At 39.8% G+C, this 19,454-nt stretch overlaps 1 protein-coding gene across 1 annotated transcript in view; it reads left to right on the top strand.

Annotated features, from left to right (window-relative positions):
* Nucleotides 1-19,454, top strand: part of SHC4 (SHC adaptor protein 4) — a 124,480-nt gene that overhangs the window by 101,637 nt on the left and 3,389 nt on the right. The window contains exons 10-12 of the mRNA XM_061157101.1: nt 659-719; nt 7,183-7,362; nt 19,126-19,379. Of these exons, the coding sequence (XP_061013084.1) occupies nt 659-719; nt 7,183-7,362; nt 19,126-19,379 (495 nt within the window). The remainder of the gene's footprint in view (nt 1-658; nt 720-7,182; nt 7,363-19,125; nt 19,380-19,454) is intronic.

Here is a 19,454-nt window from a genome sequence, read left to right as displayed (position 1 = left end):
TATTGCAGCTTTCTAAGTTCTGGTCCAGATTTGCTCAGGTGACCCTGAAGGCCCGTTCTCTGTCTCCGGTTTCATTCCCTTAAACCCTCCTGCATGGTACTGATAGATTAATCTTTCTAAAGCATAGATAGTGCCCTTCTCAAAGGTGTCAGTGGATCCCATACTGTTACTGAAGAGAGATGTGTATATGGATAATCGAAGCCTTTGATAGCATGAGATTTTTCGAGGATGAAAAGTGAATCTGGCACACACCTCAATAGATTAGGGCTCCAATCTGCCAACTCACAGTTAGATAGAAGTTTGCTAAATGGCCAGTGTTTGTACAAGTGTCCTGGAAATCACCCTTTCTGGCTGAGCTTGGATTGAGTCCTGGAATGTGACCTCCCAAGCAGAAGCAATAACCCTCAGGGTATAGACCTTACGGTTTTGACCCCCCATACCCTAATCAGACCCACCTCTGCAGCTCCAAAACAATTCACTGGGAAAGGAGGCTATACTTCCCATTTAAAATATCAACTTCTTTTTCTCACTTTATCTCACTTCCTCTGTCAGAAAGTGGTGTTTTCTACTAAATTGTGCTGGGAGTTTTATGTGTCTTTTGCACGTTTATGAACTTACACTATGTTTGTAAATGTTTCACAATTTGTTGTTCGCACAGCCTGGAAACTCCAAGTGCAGCAGCATGTATGAGAACTGTCTGGAACAAAGCAGGGCCATAGGTAGGTACAATTGCACTTCCCTATCTGCCGCACTTCTTATTCCTTTTACGTTATGTGATCGTGTGTGGCCCTTGCTCTTTCATGGGAAAGTCAGGTGTATATAACCAAACACTCTGAGAAGCCTTCCCACCCTCTGAAAAGGTCAGGATGCCGTGTGCGTCAGTGAGAAAGCCGTGGTTCTCGCTTGCTCCTGTGTGCTCTTCCACACTACAGTTCTGCTTTATGGAGCCTTTCACTGCTTTGAATATCATGAAAGCTCTCTCACCGGAAAGGTGATTTCTCTACTCACAACTCAAGGGAGTTCCACTTCAAAGACTATCAGACAGTAAGCTAATATGAAAATTGATGCTTGTCAAATCCATTAGGATTAAGAGAAAAGCTTTATTTCTGCTTGGCAAAGGGAACAAAAAGAGATCTGAAATGTGAGAGTCCCAATTAGAAGTTCATACGCCCCATACTTGCCAGGGCATTAAATGTCTTATTACTACATATGATAATTGGCGTTGGGCACAACTCTTCCACAACACGATTGTAGGGCATAGACTATCACGTTGGAAATGTATTTTCATTAAAACATTCTACTGCTAGTCATTTTATTCTTATAAATTGTTAAAAGTATTTCTTTGGGAAGGAAAGTTTTGCAGCTTTAGAGTAGAAGATAATTGGACATTATAAATAATACAGTGGAGGATAGAGCTGGATAACTACGCTTAAGGACTCAAATTAGCAGCAGCTTGCCAACTAGAAGGTAGTCTCTTACTTCCATGGACATTTTCATATTTCTTATAGAATTTTTTCAATGTAATCCATTAATTTTATTATTTCTTGTACAGTAGGGATACTTGAGGATTTTAGTACCGCTATGATCACCACTTTCCTCTACCCTGCAAAATAAACGGAGTTATGAACTGAGATAGTATTTTAAATTTTTAAAAACATGATTCTTTCTGATGGAAATTAAAATTCCATGCCATTCTTTAAGCTTAAAATTCTGAATGCATTCTTAATAATAAAAAAGCAAATTAAATTAGTATCAAGTGTAAATGTATTTTTAAACCTGTGTTCTCTAGGCGCTGCAATTCCTTTGTTCTTTCCTTTTTTCCTTTACTCTGGAAATTCCTAACCTAGGATTTAATAGTCAGGAGCATACCACATGTGCTTTTTACTGTTGCATCCATTTTCTACCTGTGCTGAAGCTCACTTTGAGATAGCTCCGTGTCCTATTTTATCTCATTCTGTGTTCTTCATTTATCCAACAATGCACTCAGTGATCATCAGGACCTCTGTGGGTCAGGCATTGAGCTAGTGCTAGGGGTGGAGACACAACTGGCTTTCCTGAAGTTTGCAGTATAGCCAGAGGGCATACCTTAAACCAGTGCTTGCAAATATGATGAGCATTTCAAAGCCCAGGATACTGCAGGAACAAATAACAGGGAAATGTAACTTGATCTGGAGGACTAGAGAGGGTCTCCCTGTGGAAGTGACAACCAGACAAGACCTGAGAGGGTGAGTGGGGGCCCAGAAAGGGCGCGGGAGAGGGAGCAGGAGGGAAAGGAGGGTATAAATGAATACTGAAATTCCTGTGTGCCAGGACCACTTCCGTGATCACTGCAGGGAGAGAGTACAGGGGAGCCAGAGGTAAGTTTTGGATCTGGGACAGAGTCCTGTGGAACTCCAGAATGTTTCTCCCTGCTCTTCCCAGCTCATCTCCCTTCTCTCCATCATGTAGTTGTCATGGCACGCTCTTCTGACCTCAGCCACCTGGCTTCTAGGGGAACTCACTGAGTGAAAATCCTCAACCTTTCTAGAATGATGTTGAATGTGCTAAATCACAACTCTACCATCAGAAAAAAAAGGGGCAAGGCTTCCTTTCTTTTGTTTCCCTCAAAAGCTCTCACCTTGACTTTTATTTTATACTTTTGAAGTATCGTTCTCCCTAGAGCAATGCTATTTCAACTTTAATCAAGATTTTTCTTTTTGTAAGTATATCCTTGTCATATAATCTGTTGTTTCTGTTTATCTTGGTTTTATGTCTCCTTTAAATCAACAAACAATGTAACCCCTTATTCTTTCATGCTTTATACATGCCCTAATCTATTACCAGATCGAAACTCAGGAACAGACTTTTGTAATAAACACTTATTCGGAGCCTGGAACCTATTTTTCCATAGAATTAATTTTAGCCATGATGGCTGTCTCCTGGACAAGTGACCATGTTCTGCTATTTTGGTTTCCTATGCTAAAGCTTGAGTATGTATTTTGTAATGACCAATACAACAATAGGAAATTCTGTTGTAAGCATCTGTTCTTTAGTTATACTCTGATTGTGGAAGTAGTCTATGACTGATCCCAGCTTCAGTACACTGTCTTCCTTTTTGGTGGCCCTAAGGTAACAGTTCATAGCTGGGAACCTTTCAGAATCTTGGGGAGGTGACAGATGGTGTTTATAGTTTGGAAAAAACCCTCCTAAATATCCTCTTCACCTGAAAAGCACTGAGCTACTGCATTGTTTTCTTAGAAAAGCAGGTTCTAACTCCCGGTGGGAACCAGAGTACTGTCACTCCATTTCCCTAGACCTTAGCCACTCAGCCCATGGAGGGATCGAGGGACTCAACCCCTGCTTCGGGGACCATGACAGGTATCAGTCCCTCCTATTGTGGCAGTAAGGACTTTCCTAACCAGATAGCCTTTTCATCCGCAGACACCCAGAAATCAGGGGTTCCTATCTTAGGGCCTGCCTATGGTGACTTGGGCATGTGTTTAAAAGTGATCTGAAATTCATGACCAGTCTCTTAATTAAGAGGAGTTGCCAAAATAGCAAATAGACAGTTTTTATGGCTTTTCCCAGAGATTAATACGTAAGCATTTGAGAGACACCTATTCAAATATTTTAAATAAATTTTGGCTTTTTAATTCAAATATATTTATTTATTAAAATATTGACCCGAAATTTGAATTCTGGTGTATAATAAGTACTGCAGTAGGCTTCTTGTTGTTGAAGGAGTTAATTATATTATTGCCAGATGTATAAAAGATCCCTGTCCTTAATAATAAATTCCCTTGTGGAAAAAAATAATTAACAAAATAGCATACTGTTTCCCTAGCCTTCAAGTTAAAATGAAAATATTGATATTTTTAATCAAAAAGATGTTAAATTCCCACAAACCCTAAGGGCTTTCACTTTAAAACTTTGGTACCTCCAGTATACACACTATGTATGTATTTATTTTCTGCCACAAATCTTCTCTTTGGCAGATTGGATAGTTTCTCAGAGTAATACTTGGCACAAAGAACTTTGGAATGCATAATGCCTGGCATGTGTAGTTAAGCTCTCATCAACCACACACTTTACCCTAGGAAGATTTTAAATTTGGGCATGAGGTGAGTTTTTTTAAAATTTAAGACCACTTTGCTGACTTAGATATAATGGTGCATTTGAAAAACAGGAATGGTGGTTTTTAAGAGAGACTATATAGACATTGGTGCTTTTGTGTAAGCCTGTGGGATGGTAAACTTAATGTGTTCAGCTCATGCCAGTGCTCTCTGAGGGGCGGGGGCGGATGAGTCAGCGCCCTATGCTACAGGTTAACTTGAGGTTTTCAGGATGTGGTAGGGTCACATTTGCTAAGAAAGAGAAACTGGGTAGACATTCAGTCATCTGTTCATTCAGCTGACAGACAGTTTTCTTTTGACCTGCTTCATACCAGACATTGATAATGAAGAAGATACATGGATAAATGGGTTCTAGTCTCTACTCGGGACTCAAGGAATTTGCAGTCTTAAGGGGAAGACAGAGAAGGAAACAGAGACCTACAGTTTATTATGGAGTAGCACCTTACCCAGCTTGGGATGGGGACAGGGAGGGAGGAATGTGGAAGGCTTCCTGGAAGAGTGGGATTCAGAACAGAATCTTAAAGGATAAAGAGGAGTTAGGTCAAGAAACGGGTGGCAAGATGTTACGGCCGGATATAAACATTGCGTGCAGAGGCCCAGCATCAGTGAATAAACACATAGCTGAGCAGGGAGAGGAACGCCTGCTGCAAGGGGGGACCGTGCTCAGTGAGGGGCTCACGCACATCCTTTAGTTTAATCTTCATAATGTATTTTAAATCCAGCATCCCTATTTTACAGATATGAAAACTGATGTTTAGAGAGGTTAAGAAACTTGCCCTGGGTCGCACAAATAGTAAGAGCGGCCACTGGGATGATCTGAACCCAGGTCCATGTCAATTTAGAAGCAGACCTTTTACACTTTTGATCACATTCCACTTTCAGTAAATTTCTATGAGCAGCCACTCCTAAGTAGATATTAATTCAATTATGCGTAAGTTCTCTATACTAACATATTATGCATGTAATATAAAATACACAACAGAAAATTTCAGTTAGAGTTAGCAACAGACATTTAAAAAAAAATCTTGCTAATTGCAGTGGCTGAATACTATCTTTAAATAATTCTCTCAAGGCCCAGTGTACATCTGGAGCATTACTGATGAAACAGATATAAATCCACATTTTAGTCTTGATAATTTTAACTGTTAGAAAAGCCAAAATTCTGATCTAATTAGATTATTCTTGTTCATAAACTTATAATGTAGCTAAGGAGGTGCTTTTATTCAGTAAAAGAATGATCTTCAACCCTTGATTTCCTTGCAGTAATCTTTTAGCTACTTGTGAAAGTGTGCTTGTGAAAGTATTTTAGCTATTTGTGAAAGTAAGTTTAGTTTAAACCGGATCACCTAATTTATAAATCCACTTAACTAAGCAAGTAGAAACATTCATATGTTGCCAAAGGCAACAGAGAAACAAGGTGTCCCATTGCCCCTTCCTCTGTTAAATCCCACTCCTCCCTCAGAATATCCCAAGTATGGATAAGACATGGGACAGGGTGACGCGTAAGGACTGGACAGACAGGAACAAAGGAGGATCAGGTAGTAGGGCTTTAGTCTTGACTGGACTTCCCCTATTTGTTGTGTTCTTAGGCTTCCATACTTGTGTATGAGAATCATAGCACTATTCACTAAGATGCAAAATCCAGTTGGTCCCCTGAAGGGATCTAATTGGCTGGAAGGACTGATGTTGTTTAAGTGAGACAGTGGAGTCTTAATGTTGCTACTCTAGGTGCAGCCTCACGGGAATGTTGTATACATATGACCAGAGCTGTAAATGTACTTGTTTGAACAGAAAAGCAAGAACATTCTATCCTGGCATTCTCAGGACAGGACCAGTAGAGTGGTACAAATTACTTCATGCCATCAGGTAGTGAAATATGGTTCAATTATCCATTCATTCAATAACTATTTGTTGATGTCATAGTGTGTGCCAGGCATGTGCTAGAGGCAAGGGCTGCAGCTGTGAAGCAGACAGACAGGATCTCTGTCTTCATGGAACATGCAATCTAGAGGCAGTACAGATTTTAAGAAATATAATAACAGAATAGAGTTAATTACTCTTGTGATACGGGCTTCAGAGGAAAGCAGAGAGACATAGTCTATAGTCTGAGAAGGTCAGGGAACGCTCTCTTGAGAAAGACATGTTTAAACTGACCTCACCTAAGGATGAGGGTGATGGAGAAGGAGAGGGAAGGGCATGTCAGAGAAGATGGCCTTATGGTGGGGATTATTTTGCAGGAAGGCCAGTGTGAGCAGGGGCAGAAATAGGAGGACTAGAGTGCTAGGGAAGTTGGGCACCCTGGAGCAGGGTCTGGCTTGTTGAAGAGTCTGAGTTGTATCCCAAGAGCAGTGGGAAGCAGTGAATGTGTTTTTAAACTTCTGAGAAATAGGATCAGATTTTCAGTTGTAAAAAGATCATTTTGGCCACAAGTATTAAATAGGATGGAGGGGGAAAAGTGGAGTAAGGGAAAGGAGGATGTAACCTGAGGGGCGGGCGAGTTCTTTCCATTAGATGACAGAATGAACAGCAGCAGCTGGTGCAGGGCTGCGCTTGGTGAAACAAAATTTGGCAAAGAGAGAAGAAAGACTTCTCACAGTTAATTATTTAAAATTAAGTAATGAGTCTTTTGAAGAGCTGTTTAAATAAATAGTAAATATTCAAGTTCCATATGATATGTGCGGTTTTCTTGGTTCCAGGTCTACAACTCTGAGCAGCGTCATTTGTGGGTTTGTGCTGTTAGCTGGAAAGTCAGCTCCCTTCCCATCCCACCCCCCATGCTTATCCCCCTGGCTGTTTCTCCTTCACATTTTCCTGGTTTGTCTGCTGTCTGCTGCTGAAGCAAAGGGTCAGCTGAGGGACAAGCGGGGAGGGGCAAGGAGGCCCAGCAGGGATGTTTTCCCTCAAAGACTGGTTGTTATTTTATTTTTACAGGTCAAATCTCCAGGTTAATATTCATTCCTTGCATGGCATGGGTGTGGCTTTTCCCTTCCTGTCAGTGCTGGACTCAGCCATGATTTTATTTATTGTTTACAAAGCAAAAGCACCATACAATGATCTTTACTCACTACAGGTAATGCACATGAGAGAGGGGTGCAGTCCCAGCGAGAGGTGTCATTGATGAAGCACTCGTGTCGGGTGGATCTTTTTGATGACCCCGGCTACATCAATACACAGGTTCTTCGAAGCACGCTTGGCTCTGCTGGAAATCAAAGCTCACCTCACCCACTGGGAAGCCCATGGCACCAGGAAAGTAAGTGGCTGCTCTTTGCCTGTATTAGTTTCCTGTGCTGCTGTAACAAATTACCATTAAACTGGGTGACTTAGAATCGGAGAGGTGTGTTCTGTCACAGTGACGGAGGCCGGAAGTCCTCAATCAAGATGGCGGCTGGGTTGGCTCGGCTCATCCTGTGGCTCTGGAGGAGAATTGGTTTGATGCCCGTCTCCTAGCGTCTGGTGGTGTTCCTTGTCTTGAGACGTGCCACTCCCATCTCTGCTTCAGTCTTCATTGGCTTTACCCCCATGTCTCAAGGCTCGCTTTCCTTTCTCTTACAGGACAGCACCTTTCCCTTATAGGTGGGCCAGAAATCCAGGAAGATCTCATCTGGTGATCCTTAAATTAATTACATCTGCAAGGACCCCTTTTGCAAATTAGGTCACATTTGCAGGTACCAGGAGTCAGGACTTGAGCATATCTTTTGGGTGCCACTATTTAGTTGACTGTCTCTCATTTTTATTTTATTTTTTTTATTTTTTCTCATTTTTAAAATGCTGTTTCCTTAGCCTCATTTTTCAGGGAGTTAAAAGAATTCTTTTTTATCTCAATCCCTCCCTCATCACAGTTAATATAGGTTAGAACTTTGTAAAGATGTTATGGATTTCAATGTTTGAGAATTTTGATTTTGAATCATCTTTTCAAACACTTTGAATCGACTCTCAGTTTTTGCTTTCTGCTGTGTGCTTTTCCTGAGGGAAGGATTGTCAAAGCCAAGAGATCATGTTTGTTTGCATGAGGAACAATGGCCTCTATTTCAGTTCTGTTTAGTGATGATGTTAATTTTATTCATTGCAAAAACCTTTAGTAAGTCATCTGTATAGCGCTAAAAAGCACTAAAAAGTTGGCTTAGAGCACTAAAAATTTGGCTTAAAGCTCAACATTCAGAAAACTAAGATCATGGCATCTGGTCCCATCACTTCATGGCAAATAGATGGGGAAACAATGGAAACAGTGTCAGACTTTATTTTTCTGGGTTCCAAAATCACTGCAGATGGTGATTGCAGCCATGAAATTAAAAGACGCTTACTCCTTGGAAGGAAAGCTATAACCAACCTAGACAGCATATTTAAAAGCTGAGACATTACTTTGCCAACAAAGGTCCGTCTAGTCAAGGTTATGGTTTTTCCAGTGGTCATGTGTGGATGTGAGAGTTGGACTGTGAAGAAAGCTGAGTGCCGAAGAATTGATGCTTTTGAACTATGGTGTTAGCGAAGGCTCTTGAGAGTCCCTTGGACTGCAAGAAGATCCAACCAGTCCATGCTAAAGGAGATCAGTCCTGACTATTCATTGGAAGGACTGATGCTGAAGCTGAAACTCCAATACTTTGGCCACCTGATGTGAAGAACTAACTCACTGGAAAAGACCCTGATCCTGGGAGGTGTTGGGGCAGGAGGAGAAGGGGACTACAGTGATGAGATGGCTGGATGGCATCACCGGCTCAATGGACATGAGTTTGGGTGGACTCTGGGAGTTGGTGATGGACAGGGAGGCCTGGTGTGCTGCGATTCATGGGGTTGCAAAGGGTTGGCCACGACTGAGCTGAACTGAAATGATAGCACTAAAATAAGATGACGTTTTTCTTCAACTGTATACTACGAGTTAAATACAGTAAGACAAACATCATTTTCCTGCCAGATTGCTTCCAGGGATAAGTCTATAAAGAGGAGCATAAATAAATAAAAGCAAAACAAGTCAAAAGCCTATAATCAGCTGAAAAATAACAACAACAAAAAAAAAAGCTTTTCATAAAACTGAAGCTTATTGGACTCAGAGATTAACTTGGTGTCAAATTTGGCTCACTCCAAAGATGGAGAACCAGTCACTGAGAAAGTTCTTTCACTAGCCCAGGAAGTAGCTCTAGTCTGCCAAGGATAACTTTTCAGCTAATGTGGCTGCAATAACAGAATGGAATTTGAAAGGAAATTTTGCTGAGGCTGGACTTCACAAGACCACCTTAACTCTCTAGAATGAGACAAAGGTTTTCGTTACCATCCAGGTGGCAAGTGAGCTATCTTTTTGCAAATTTTCCAAGATCACTCTTGGCAGTGAAAGAACCCATTTGGGTTCTCTGGAAGCAGACTCTTTTGAGATGGAGGTGGACATGCAGGATCTTTATTGGGATCAGTACAGGAACGGAGGGGAAGAAAGCAGGCTTGGGCAGAGGGAGATGTGCAGCAATGAGGCAGGCCTGACAAAACCTCAGCCAACCGTACGGAGAGGATGGGGGTCCCTGCAGTGCTCTTCCATGTTGGGCCCAAGGGCAGGGCCTTTTAGCCTCACTTATCTCAGTCTTTGGCTGTGGGCCCATGAGGGAGGGCAGGCCATGGGGCAAACAGCTCTCTTCAGCTGAGGGAGACCCTGAAGGGATCTGGGGTACTTGGGGTACTTGGTCCTTCCTTGAAGGGGGATCTGGGTAGTGTATCTCCATGTCCACCACAGAGGGCATCTTGTGCCATGGATGATGGGATATGCGATGAATTCAGCTTTCTGCAGTAAATTTAACTGTTTAATGTTGAGTAGCCTGTATGGATAACGTAACACATATTAGAGGGACAGTGTTTTTATTTTTGTCCACACCCCATGGCTTGTGGAACTTCCCTGACCAGGGATCAAACCTGTGCCCCTTGCATTGGAAGGGTAGAGGTTTAACCCACTGCACCCCCAGGGAAGTCCTGTGAGAGGGACTGTGTTTGAAAAAAGTTTTAGGACCTAAGGTTTTGAAAGTAACTTTATAAGAGCATACACTCAGTAGCTTCCATTTCATGGATTTATCAAAGCAACAGTGTTTTATTAGAAAATACGTTTAGTGAGTGGTCCAAATTAGGTGATCTGGGATATTCCATAATTTACAACTCAAGCAAAGAAACTTGGCCTTTTTCATAGGCAGTTCAATAATTTGAAGTCCTCCTGGACTTCTTGCTACCTTCTTGAGGTTAATTTCTTGAGGTTAATTTCAGTGTATCATCACTCCCTCAAAAAAAAAAAATTTAACTCCAAAAGTATAAATAATGTTGATTTAAGAAAATCTAGTAAGATGGAGTGGGCCTTCCTTGGTAGCTCAGTTGATAAAGAATCTTCCTACAGTGCAGGAGACCTGAGTTCAATCCCTGGATTGGGAAGAGCTCCTAGAGAAGTAAATGGCAATGCACTCCAGTATTATTGCCTGGAAAATCCCATGGACAGAGGAGCCTGGCGGGCTACAGTCCGTGGCGTCACAAGAGTTGGACATGAATTAACGACTAAACCACCACCACAGTAAGATGGAGTAAGGATAACTTTATACATAATTTTGTGCAGAATGTCTGAAATACACCTTTTAACATTTCCTCTATGTTCCCTCCTGTTTCTTTCCTTCCTTCCTCAAAAATTCTCTTTAGCTTCTTTAGGCATACTTAGCCTTCCTTGCCCAGACTAGTTCACTAAAACAAAACAAAAACAAATCCAGAGACAAGAACCTATTATATCTTAAAAATGCCTTCGGGGCTCCTCAATTCATCCTGTCATACTGCTATTAGAAAAGCTCTAACATAATCTTTATTCTGATCAAATAGGGCAGAAGGAAATCATTTGTAGTAAAACTGTTTATTTTTTATTGTTTTCAGTCTTGGCTGCCATAAGAAAAAATCACCCTTAAATACTATACTGTAAAAAGGACTGAAGTTTATTTATTTTACCCAGTAGCCCCAAAGGTAAATGGTAGAGGACTGGTAGAACAGCTTTGCCAATCTCGACACTGGCTTCCATCTCTGGTCTAAGAATTTCACTTTGGTCTGAGTTCCTCTATCTTTAGTCTAAGAGCTCAGACTCTCGCCATCACATCTGTATTCAACCAGTGGGAAGTAAAGAAAGGACATCACCCAGAAGTGGCAGACATCATTTATTCCTAACCTGCCATTGGCAGAACTTAGACATGGGGCCATACCTAGCTTCATGTTACTCTAGCTGGGTGGCCATGTGCTCAGCTAAAAACAAGGAATTCCATAATGTAATGAAGGGAGAATAGATACTGATACACAATTAACTGTCCCTGCCACAGCATACCTTTCTGCCGTTCAAATATCCATGAGCTCTTATTTTCACATAGAATGTTTGACCTTGCAAATACAGCAAATAATTACAGTATCCTGCCTAAAGTCTGTGACATGTGGGTGATGGTGAAGTCCTCTCAGTTAAGACTGGATGGGGATCCTATTTGCCAAGTTGTCTGCCTCCTTCCACATCCAAAATTAAGGAATAAGAGGAATAAGAATAGCTGCAATAAAAACCCACATTCACAGAAGGGAAGCAAATAAAACACACAGCAGTCACTGGTCCATTAAAAAAAAAAAAGGTTGCTTCAGTCATGTCCAGCTCTTTGTGACCCTCTGGACCTGTAGCCCACCAGATTCCTCTGTCCATGGGATTCTCCAGGCAAGAATACTGGAGTGGGTTGCCATGCCCTTCTCCAGGTGATCTTCCCAACCCAGGGATCAAACCCTGGTCTCCTGCATTGCAGAGAGAGTCCTGGTAGCTCAGACAGTAAATCACTGGTCCATAGTGATTACCAAATCCTGCCAGGCAATAATTGTGAAGACTCCCTGAGCTAGAAGTGGAGAAGTAGCTTTGCTTGGACTGATTCAGCATTATAGAAAGAATCCCTATGTCCACTGTCATCTGGGTTGTTGCTGCTATTATTCTTCTCATGTCCATCTAAAGTAGATGTGGGATAAAGTGCCTTTCTTGGGGTTTCACCACTTGTGCAGTTTATTTCCTATTGATGTGGACTTGAGAGATTGGAGACTGCAATCTCCAATTGGGCAAAAAGCCATATACTAAAAGGGCCTGTGATTTCTTTTGCAACATAACTTCCTTAAAAACTTAGTAGGATTTCATTCAGTCCGAGTCAATTCCACATGAAATTTCTCGTAATATTCCTTCATTGTCCTTTTATTGCCTGAAGGATGCCTTCTCTCTTTCCTGTTATTTGTAATTTCTGTGTGCTTTTTTTCTTGATCAGTTTTGAGATTTATTAATTTAATTGTTCTTTCCAAAGGAATCAGGTTTTATTTTTTTTTATTATTGTTTTCTGTTTTGTTGACTTGCATTTTTATCTTTATTATATCTTCCTTCTACTCTTTTAAAATTTTCTCCTCTTTATCTAGCTTGTACTATGTTTTCTTCTATTGCCTTTGTAGTTTTATTTCCAAATAAATTATTTATTTCACCTAAACTTTATATTTTCTATGAGATATAGGGATCTCGCTTAATTTTATCTAAGTGATCTAATTTTCCAAACTACATTAACTAAATAATTTTCTTTTTCTCATGCCAGTCTCCATTTTACTAGATTCCTCCTATGTATGGGAATCTCTTTCTGGGCCTTTATTCTTTTTACATTGGCCCACTTGTTGTTTACCAGTATATTGATTACTATGTATGAATTACTGTGGCTTTGTAATATATCTTAATAGACATGTAGTTTTTCCTTTGTGTTACATACTGTAAGATAATACCTTTTTTACCATTTCCCCCATCCCTCACTCTCTGCTTCTGGCAGTCATTAATCTGTTTTCTCTTTCTGTGAGTTCTGTTTTTTGGGATTTCACATGTAAGTCAGATCACATAGTGTCTGTCTTTCTCTGTGTTATTTCATTTAGCATAATGCCTTCAAGGTCTATCCTTGTTGCAGTTGGCAAGACTTCCTTCTGTTTTATGGCTGAATAATGTCCCACTGTGTATTTATTTCATCTGTTTATCTGTCAGTGGAATACTTAAGATTATTTCCATGCCTTGGATATTGTAAATAATGCTGCAGTGCACATGGGGATATAGATATCTCTTTGAGATAATGATTTCATTTCCTTTATATATACACCAAAAAGTAGAATTGCTAGATCATATGGCAGTTTTGTTTTTTTTTTAATTGTTTTTGAAGAACTTCCAAACTCTTTTCCATATGGCTGCATCAGTTTGCATTCATTCTCACCAACAGTGCACAAGGGTTCTCTTTTGTCATCAACACTTATCTCTTGTCTTTTTGATGATAGCCATTCTAACCAGTGTGAGGTGATATTTCATTGTGGTTTTGATTTGCATATTCTTAGCGATTAGTGATATCGAGCACCTTTACATGTACCTGGTGGCTATTGGTGTGTTTTCTTTGGAAAGATGTCTATTCAGTTTCTCTGCCCATTTTTAAATCAGCTTGTTTACTTTTTGATGTTGAGTTGCATGTGTTCATATATTTTGGATATTAATTCATCAGATAGATGATTTGCAAATATTTTTTCCATTTTGTAGGTTGCCTTTTCTTTGATGGTTTCCTTTACTGTGCAGACTTTTGGTCTGAAGTAGTTCCACTTGTTTGTTTTTGCTTTTGTTGCCCTTGTTTTTGGTGTCAAACCCAGACACCATTGCCAAGATTGATGTCAAGGAGCTTACCCCTTGTTTTCTTCTTAGAGTTTTATGTTCAAGTCTTTAGTTCATTTTTCTCTTTTTTACTTTTTAAATTATGAAAGTATGATAACACATTTACAGGAGAAAGATTTTTCATTGGAGTTTCAATATCAAACTCTCAAAAATTAACAGAATGAATATACAGAAAAGTAGAAGGATATGGTAGGCCTGAAAAGCACCATGAACCAATTCAACATAATTAAGATTTATATAATTTTCACAAAACAGCAGGATACAAATTCTATTTAAGTTATCATAGAGTATGAACTAGGAGACACTGGAACATATCCAGGGACATAGAACTAGGTGCAAAATTCTTTAATCCATTTTGAGTTGATTATTGTGAATGGTACAAGATGGGCATCCAGTTTCATTCTTTTGCGTGTGGTTGTCCAGTTTTCCCGCACCATTATTGAAGAAACTATCCTGTCCCTGTTGTGTGTTCTTGGCTCTTTCATTGGAAATTAATTGACCTGGTATGTATAGATTGATTTCTTGTCTCTCTGTTTTGTCCCATTGATCTATGTGTCTGTTTTTATGCCAGTACCATACTATCTTGACTACTATGTTGTTAGTGTTAGCTGCTCAGTCGTGTTTGACTCTCTGTGACCCCGTGGACTGTAGCCTGTCAGGCTCCTCTGTCTATGGGATTCTCCAGGCATGAATACTGGAGTGGGTTGCCATTCCCTTCTCCAGGGGATCTTCCAACTTTGTAATATAGTTTGAAATCAGGACACATGATGCCTTTGGCTTTATCCATCTTTCACAAGATTGCTTTGGTTATTTGAGATCTTTTGTGGTTCCCTACAAATTTGGGGAATTGTATGTTCTTCTTGTGTGAAAAATCCCATTAAAATTTTGATAAGGATTCTGTTGAATTTGTAGATTGCTTTGGGTAATATGAACATTTAAAAAATATTTTTCTAACTCATGAGCCCAGAATTTCTTTCCATTTGTTGGTGTCTTCAGTTTTTTTCATCAATGTCATAGTTTTCAGTGTACAGATCTTTCACTTCCTTGGTTAAATTTATTCTTAAGTATCTTTTTTTTTAGACATTATTGTAAATGGGGTTGTTTTCCTAATTTCTCTATATAATAGTTTATTGTATAGTGTATAGTTCAGTTCAGTCGCTCTGTCGTGTCCGACTCTTTGTGACCCCATGAATCACAGCACGCCAGGCTTCCATGTCCATCACCAACTCCTGGAGTTTACCCAAACCCATATCCATTGAGTCGGTGATGCCATCCAGCCATCTCATCCTCTGTCGTCTCCTTCTGCTCCTGCCTTCAATCTTTCCCATCATTGGGGTCCTTTCAAATGAGTCAGCTCTTTGCATCATGTGGCCAAAGTATTGGAGTTTTGGCTTCAACATCAGTCCTTCCAATGAATACCCAGTATTGATCTCCTTTAGGATGGACTGGTTGGATCTCCTTGCAGTCCAAGGGACTCTCAAGAGTCTTCTCCAACACCACAGTTCAAAAGCATCCATTCTTCGGTACTCAGCTTTCTTTATAGCCCAACTCTTACATCCATACACGACTATTGGAAAAACCATAGCCTTGACTAGATGGACCTGTGTTGGCAAAGTAATGTCTCTGCTTTTTAATATGCTGTCTAGGTTGGTCATAACTTTCCTTCCAATGAGTAAGCGTCTTTTAATTTCATGGCTGCAATCACCATCTACGGTGATTTTGGAGCCCCCCAAAATAAAGTCAGCCACTGTTTCTACTGTTTCCCCATCTATTTCCCATGAAGTGATGGGACCAGATGCCATGATCTTGGTTTTCTGAATGTTGAGCTTTAAGCCAGCTTTTTCACTCTCCTCTTTCAATTTCATCAAGAGGCTCTTTAGTTCTTCTTCACTTTCTGCCATAAGGGTGGTGTCATCTGCATATCTGAGGTTATTGATATTTCTCCCAGGAATCTTGATTCCAATTTGTGCTTCTTCCAGCCCAGTGTTTCTCATGATGTACTCTGCATATAAGTTAAATAAGCACAGTGACAATATGCAGCCTTGATATACTCCTTTTCCTATTTGGAACCAGTCTGTTGTTCCATGTCCAGTTCTAACCTGCATACAGGTTTCTCAAGAGGCAGGTCAGGTGGTCTGGTATTCCCATCTCTTTCAGAATTTTCCACAGTTTATTGTGATCCACAGAGTCAAAGGCTTTGTCATAGTCGATAAAGCAGAAATAGATGTTTTTCTGGAACTCTCTTGCTTTTTCAATGATCCAGCGGATATTGGCAGTTTGATCTCTGGTTCCTTTTAGTGTATAGAAATGAAACTAATTTTTGTGTATTAATTTGTATCCTGTAATTTTACTGAATTTGTTTATTCTAGTAGTTTTATTTCTGGTGGAGTTTTTATTGTTTTCTGTATATAATGTCACCTGCAAATAAGAGTTTTACGTCTTCCTTTCTGATTTGGATGTATTTTTTTTCTTGCCTGATTGCTCTGGTTAGGATGTCCAATACTATGTAGAATAAAAGTAGTGAGAATGGGCATCCTTGTTCCTGATCTTACAGGAAAAGCTTTGAGCTTTTTACCGTTAAGCATGATATTAGCTATGGACTTATCATATATGGCCTTTACTATGTTGATGCACGTTGCCTCTATACTGAGTTTTTTGTCTTTTGAGTTTGTTGAGAGTTTTTTATCAGAATGGATATTAAATTTTGTCAAATGCCTTTTCTGCCTCTATTGAGGTGATCATATGGTTTTTATCTTTCATTTTGTTAATGTGGTGTGTCACATTGATTTGTGGATGTTGAACTCTCCTTATACCTGAATTAAATCCCACTTGATTGTTTTAATTTATTGTTGAATTTATTGTTGATTTTGGTGGGTTAGTATTTCGTTGAGGATACATGTATATTCATCAGTGATATTCGCCTGTAATTTTCTGTTCTTGTGGTGTCCTTGTTTGGTTTTGGTATTAAGGATAATGCTGGCCTCATAAAATGAGTTTGGAAATGTCCCCTCCTATTTTTTGGATGGGATTGAGAAAAATTGACATTAATTACTCTTTAAATGTTTGGTAGAATTCACTAGTGAAGCCATCTGGTTGTGGACTTTTTTGTTGGATGGTTTTGATTAGTTGTTCAATTTTCTTGCTAGTAATTCCTCTGTTCAAATTTTTTATTTCTTCATGATTCAGGCTTGATGGGTTGTATGTTTTTAGGAATCTATCCATTTTTTTCTAAGTTATCCATTTTGTTGGCATATAATTGTTTAGAGTAGTCTCTTATGATCCTTTGTATTTAAGTGGTATCACTTTTATCCTTTTTCTTTTATAACTTTTAGAAAAGTTATATTTTTAACAAATGTTTGGATGATTGAAACTGTAATAATTTGGGAAACTATGTTAGGAAAATAATGTCCATATCCCCAGGCTGACCCATGATCTATTGCCTCTTTTCAAGATGATATAATGTCTGTTTTTCTTTTGTTTTGTTTTGTCCTTGTCCGAGAGCACTCCACAACCTCAGAATAAACCAAAGCCATCATGCACTAAGATGTGTGTGCCTAGACACACTCTTTATGCATCTCCCTCACACTCACATAACACTTTATCTGTTGCTTATACAAACAAGCAGACAGCTACTCATCAGAAGTTCTCTATTATGCCTGAAAGCAGGCAATGCTAAGGCCAACTACGAGTATTATTCATCAAATCTGGACACATTCCTTCAGCCTTTTTTCTGCTAACAATTGATAGAGCCTGATTGTTTGTAGAGAAGAATATCTTTAGCCATTAGATAAAGACTAAAGACATTTTCAAAAATATATATTTGTGAATACTGTGTTGAAATTGTGATATAGAGAGAGATGTTCTTAAATAGGGAAAAACCTATAATGTATTAACAGGAGACTGGATTATGTCCACAGGGCACTTGTCTTGTGTAACTTGTAAAACTTAAAGTCAAGAGGATTTCTCATTTGTGAGAGCCTTGCATAAGGACATATAAATATTCCTTTGCGTTTATAAAGAGAAATCTAGCTTCTATGCAAAAGATCCTTTGCACTTAAAAAGACAAAATCTGATTTCTGTGGTTATTTTCCTAGTAAATTTACTATATTAAACATACAACTTTTGGGAATCCCCTGGAAGCCCAGTGGTTAGGACTCTGCCCTTCCACTGCAGGGGCGTGGGTTTGATTATGGTCAGGGAACTAAGATCCTACATGCTGTGCAGTGTGGCCAAAAAAATAAACAGACAATTTTTATCTGGATTCAGACCTAAGAATTTTGTGTTATTGCTTCTGGAGATGTATATCATCCTGATGACCTTGCTATCTACTTAGGGACCTTTGTAGAGTGGTTGGACCAGTTTTGAAAATGAAAAGATTTTCTCACCTAAACCAAGGGTCTTAGAGTGTGGTGATTAAGAACCTGGGCTCTGATGATAGATCTCGTTTCAAATCCCAGATCTACAACATATTAGCAGTGTGACTTTGGGCAAGTCATTTAATCTTTTTAAAGATCCATTTCCTTCCTGTCTAATTTTGAGGATAATCCATGTAAAGCATTGAGCAGTATCTATCATACTCAATAAATGGGAACTACGTAATAATTGTTATTACTGTGAGTACCAATAATACTGTAACGGGCTACCTGAATGTACCTTCTTAATCCCCAGGGCTCTCAACTTTGGATAGCATTTATTCTTGCCTCAGGCCATACTTCTCTGGTGTTTTACCTTCTTCTACTTGATCAATTCTGCTTCATCCAGGGAGGTGAATTACAAAAACAGCGGAGTGGTCATTTAATAGGAATGCTGTGAGCTTTAGCATAGCTTTAAAGCTTTTGGACAGAAGCATCTCAGAAACACATTGGTAATTTGGGTTAAAAGAAAAAGCTAGATGCTAAAAGTGGGCATAGCACAAGTTACTGTAGGCATTTTCAAAGCATCTGGGAGTGTTTTAGAAGTTATCTATAATCCAGGTACAGCTTAAACCTCTTTCTCCTTAACCTACAGCCCTTGGGACATAAAGTGCCTCTCTCTGCATTATGAAAGCAGTTCTCATGGGTCAGTTCCATTTCTCATTTGAAAGGAAAACTCCTGCACCTGGGCAAGCCTTTCCCTGTAACAGAAGCCAAAGGCAATGTTTGGATCTACCATTAAATTAGAGCCCGTTGGAAGTTCTGGAAACAAAAACCCCAATTGTTCTAGAAATAGCACTATTTAAAAAGTACCTGGCACACAGTAGGGCCTCAAGTTATATTTTCTGAATGAATGAATGACTGAATGAAAGGATGGATGAGGAGGTAACTTGGTGGTATCTCTGTTTTTTGACTTCAGAGGCACCAGAAACTGTTCAGCCAGGTGCCACGGCCCAGCCTGCCAGCTCACATTCTTTGCCGCACATTAAGCAGCAGCTGCGGAATGAAGACTGCTACCACGGCAAGCTGAGCAGGAAAGCGGCAGAGAGCCTTTTGGTGAAGGATGGGGACTTTTTAGTTCGAGAGAGTGCAACGTCTCCTGGCCAGTATGTGCTGAGTGGGCTACAGGGAGGCCAGGCAAAACATCTTCTCCTGGTGGATCCTGAAGGCAAGGTATCATTGACCCACACTACAGTTTCACAGACTTGTGACTCAGGTTACCTTGAGTGATAGGTCTAAAACCTGATA

The sequence above is a fragment of the Dama dama genome, chromosome 12 (assembly GCF_033118175.1).
Source record: "Dama dama isolate Ldn47 chromosome 12, ASM3311817v1, whole genome shotgun sequence".
Lineage (NCBI taxonomy): Eukaryota > Metazoa > Chordata > Mammalia > Artiodactyla > Cervidae > Dama > Dama dama.
Note: the sequence above shows the minus strand (reverse complement) of the source record. Positions and strands in the feature narration are given on the sequence as shown.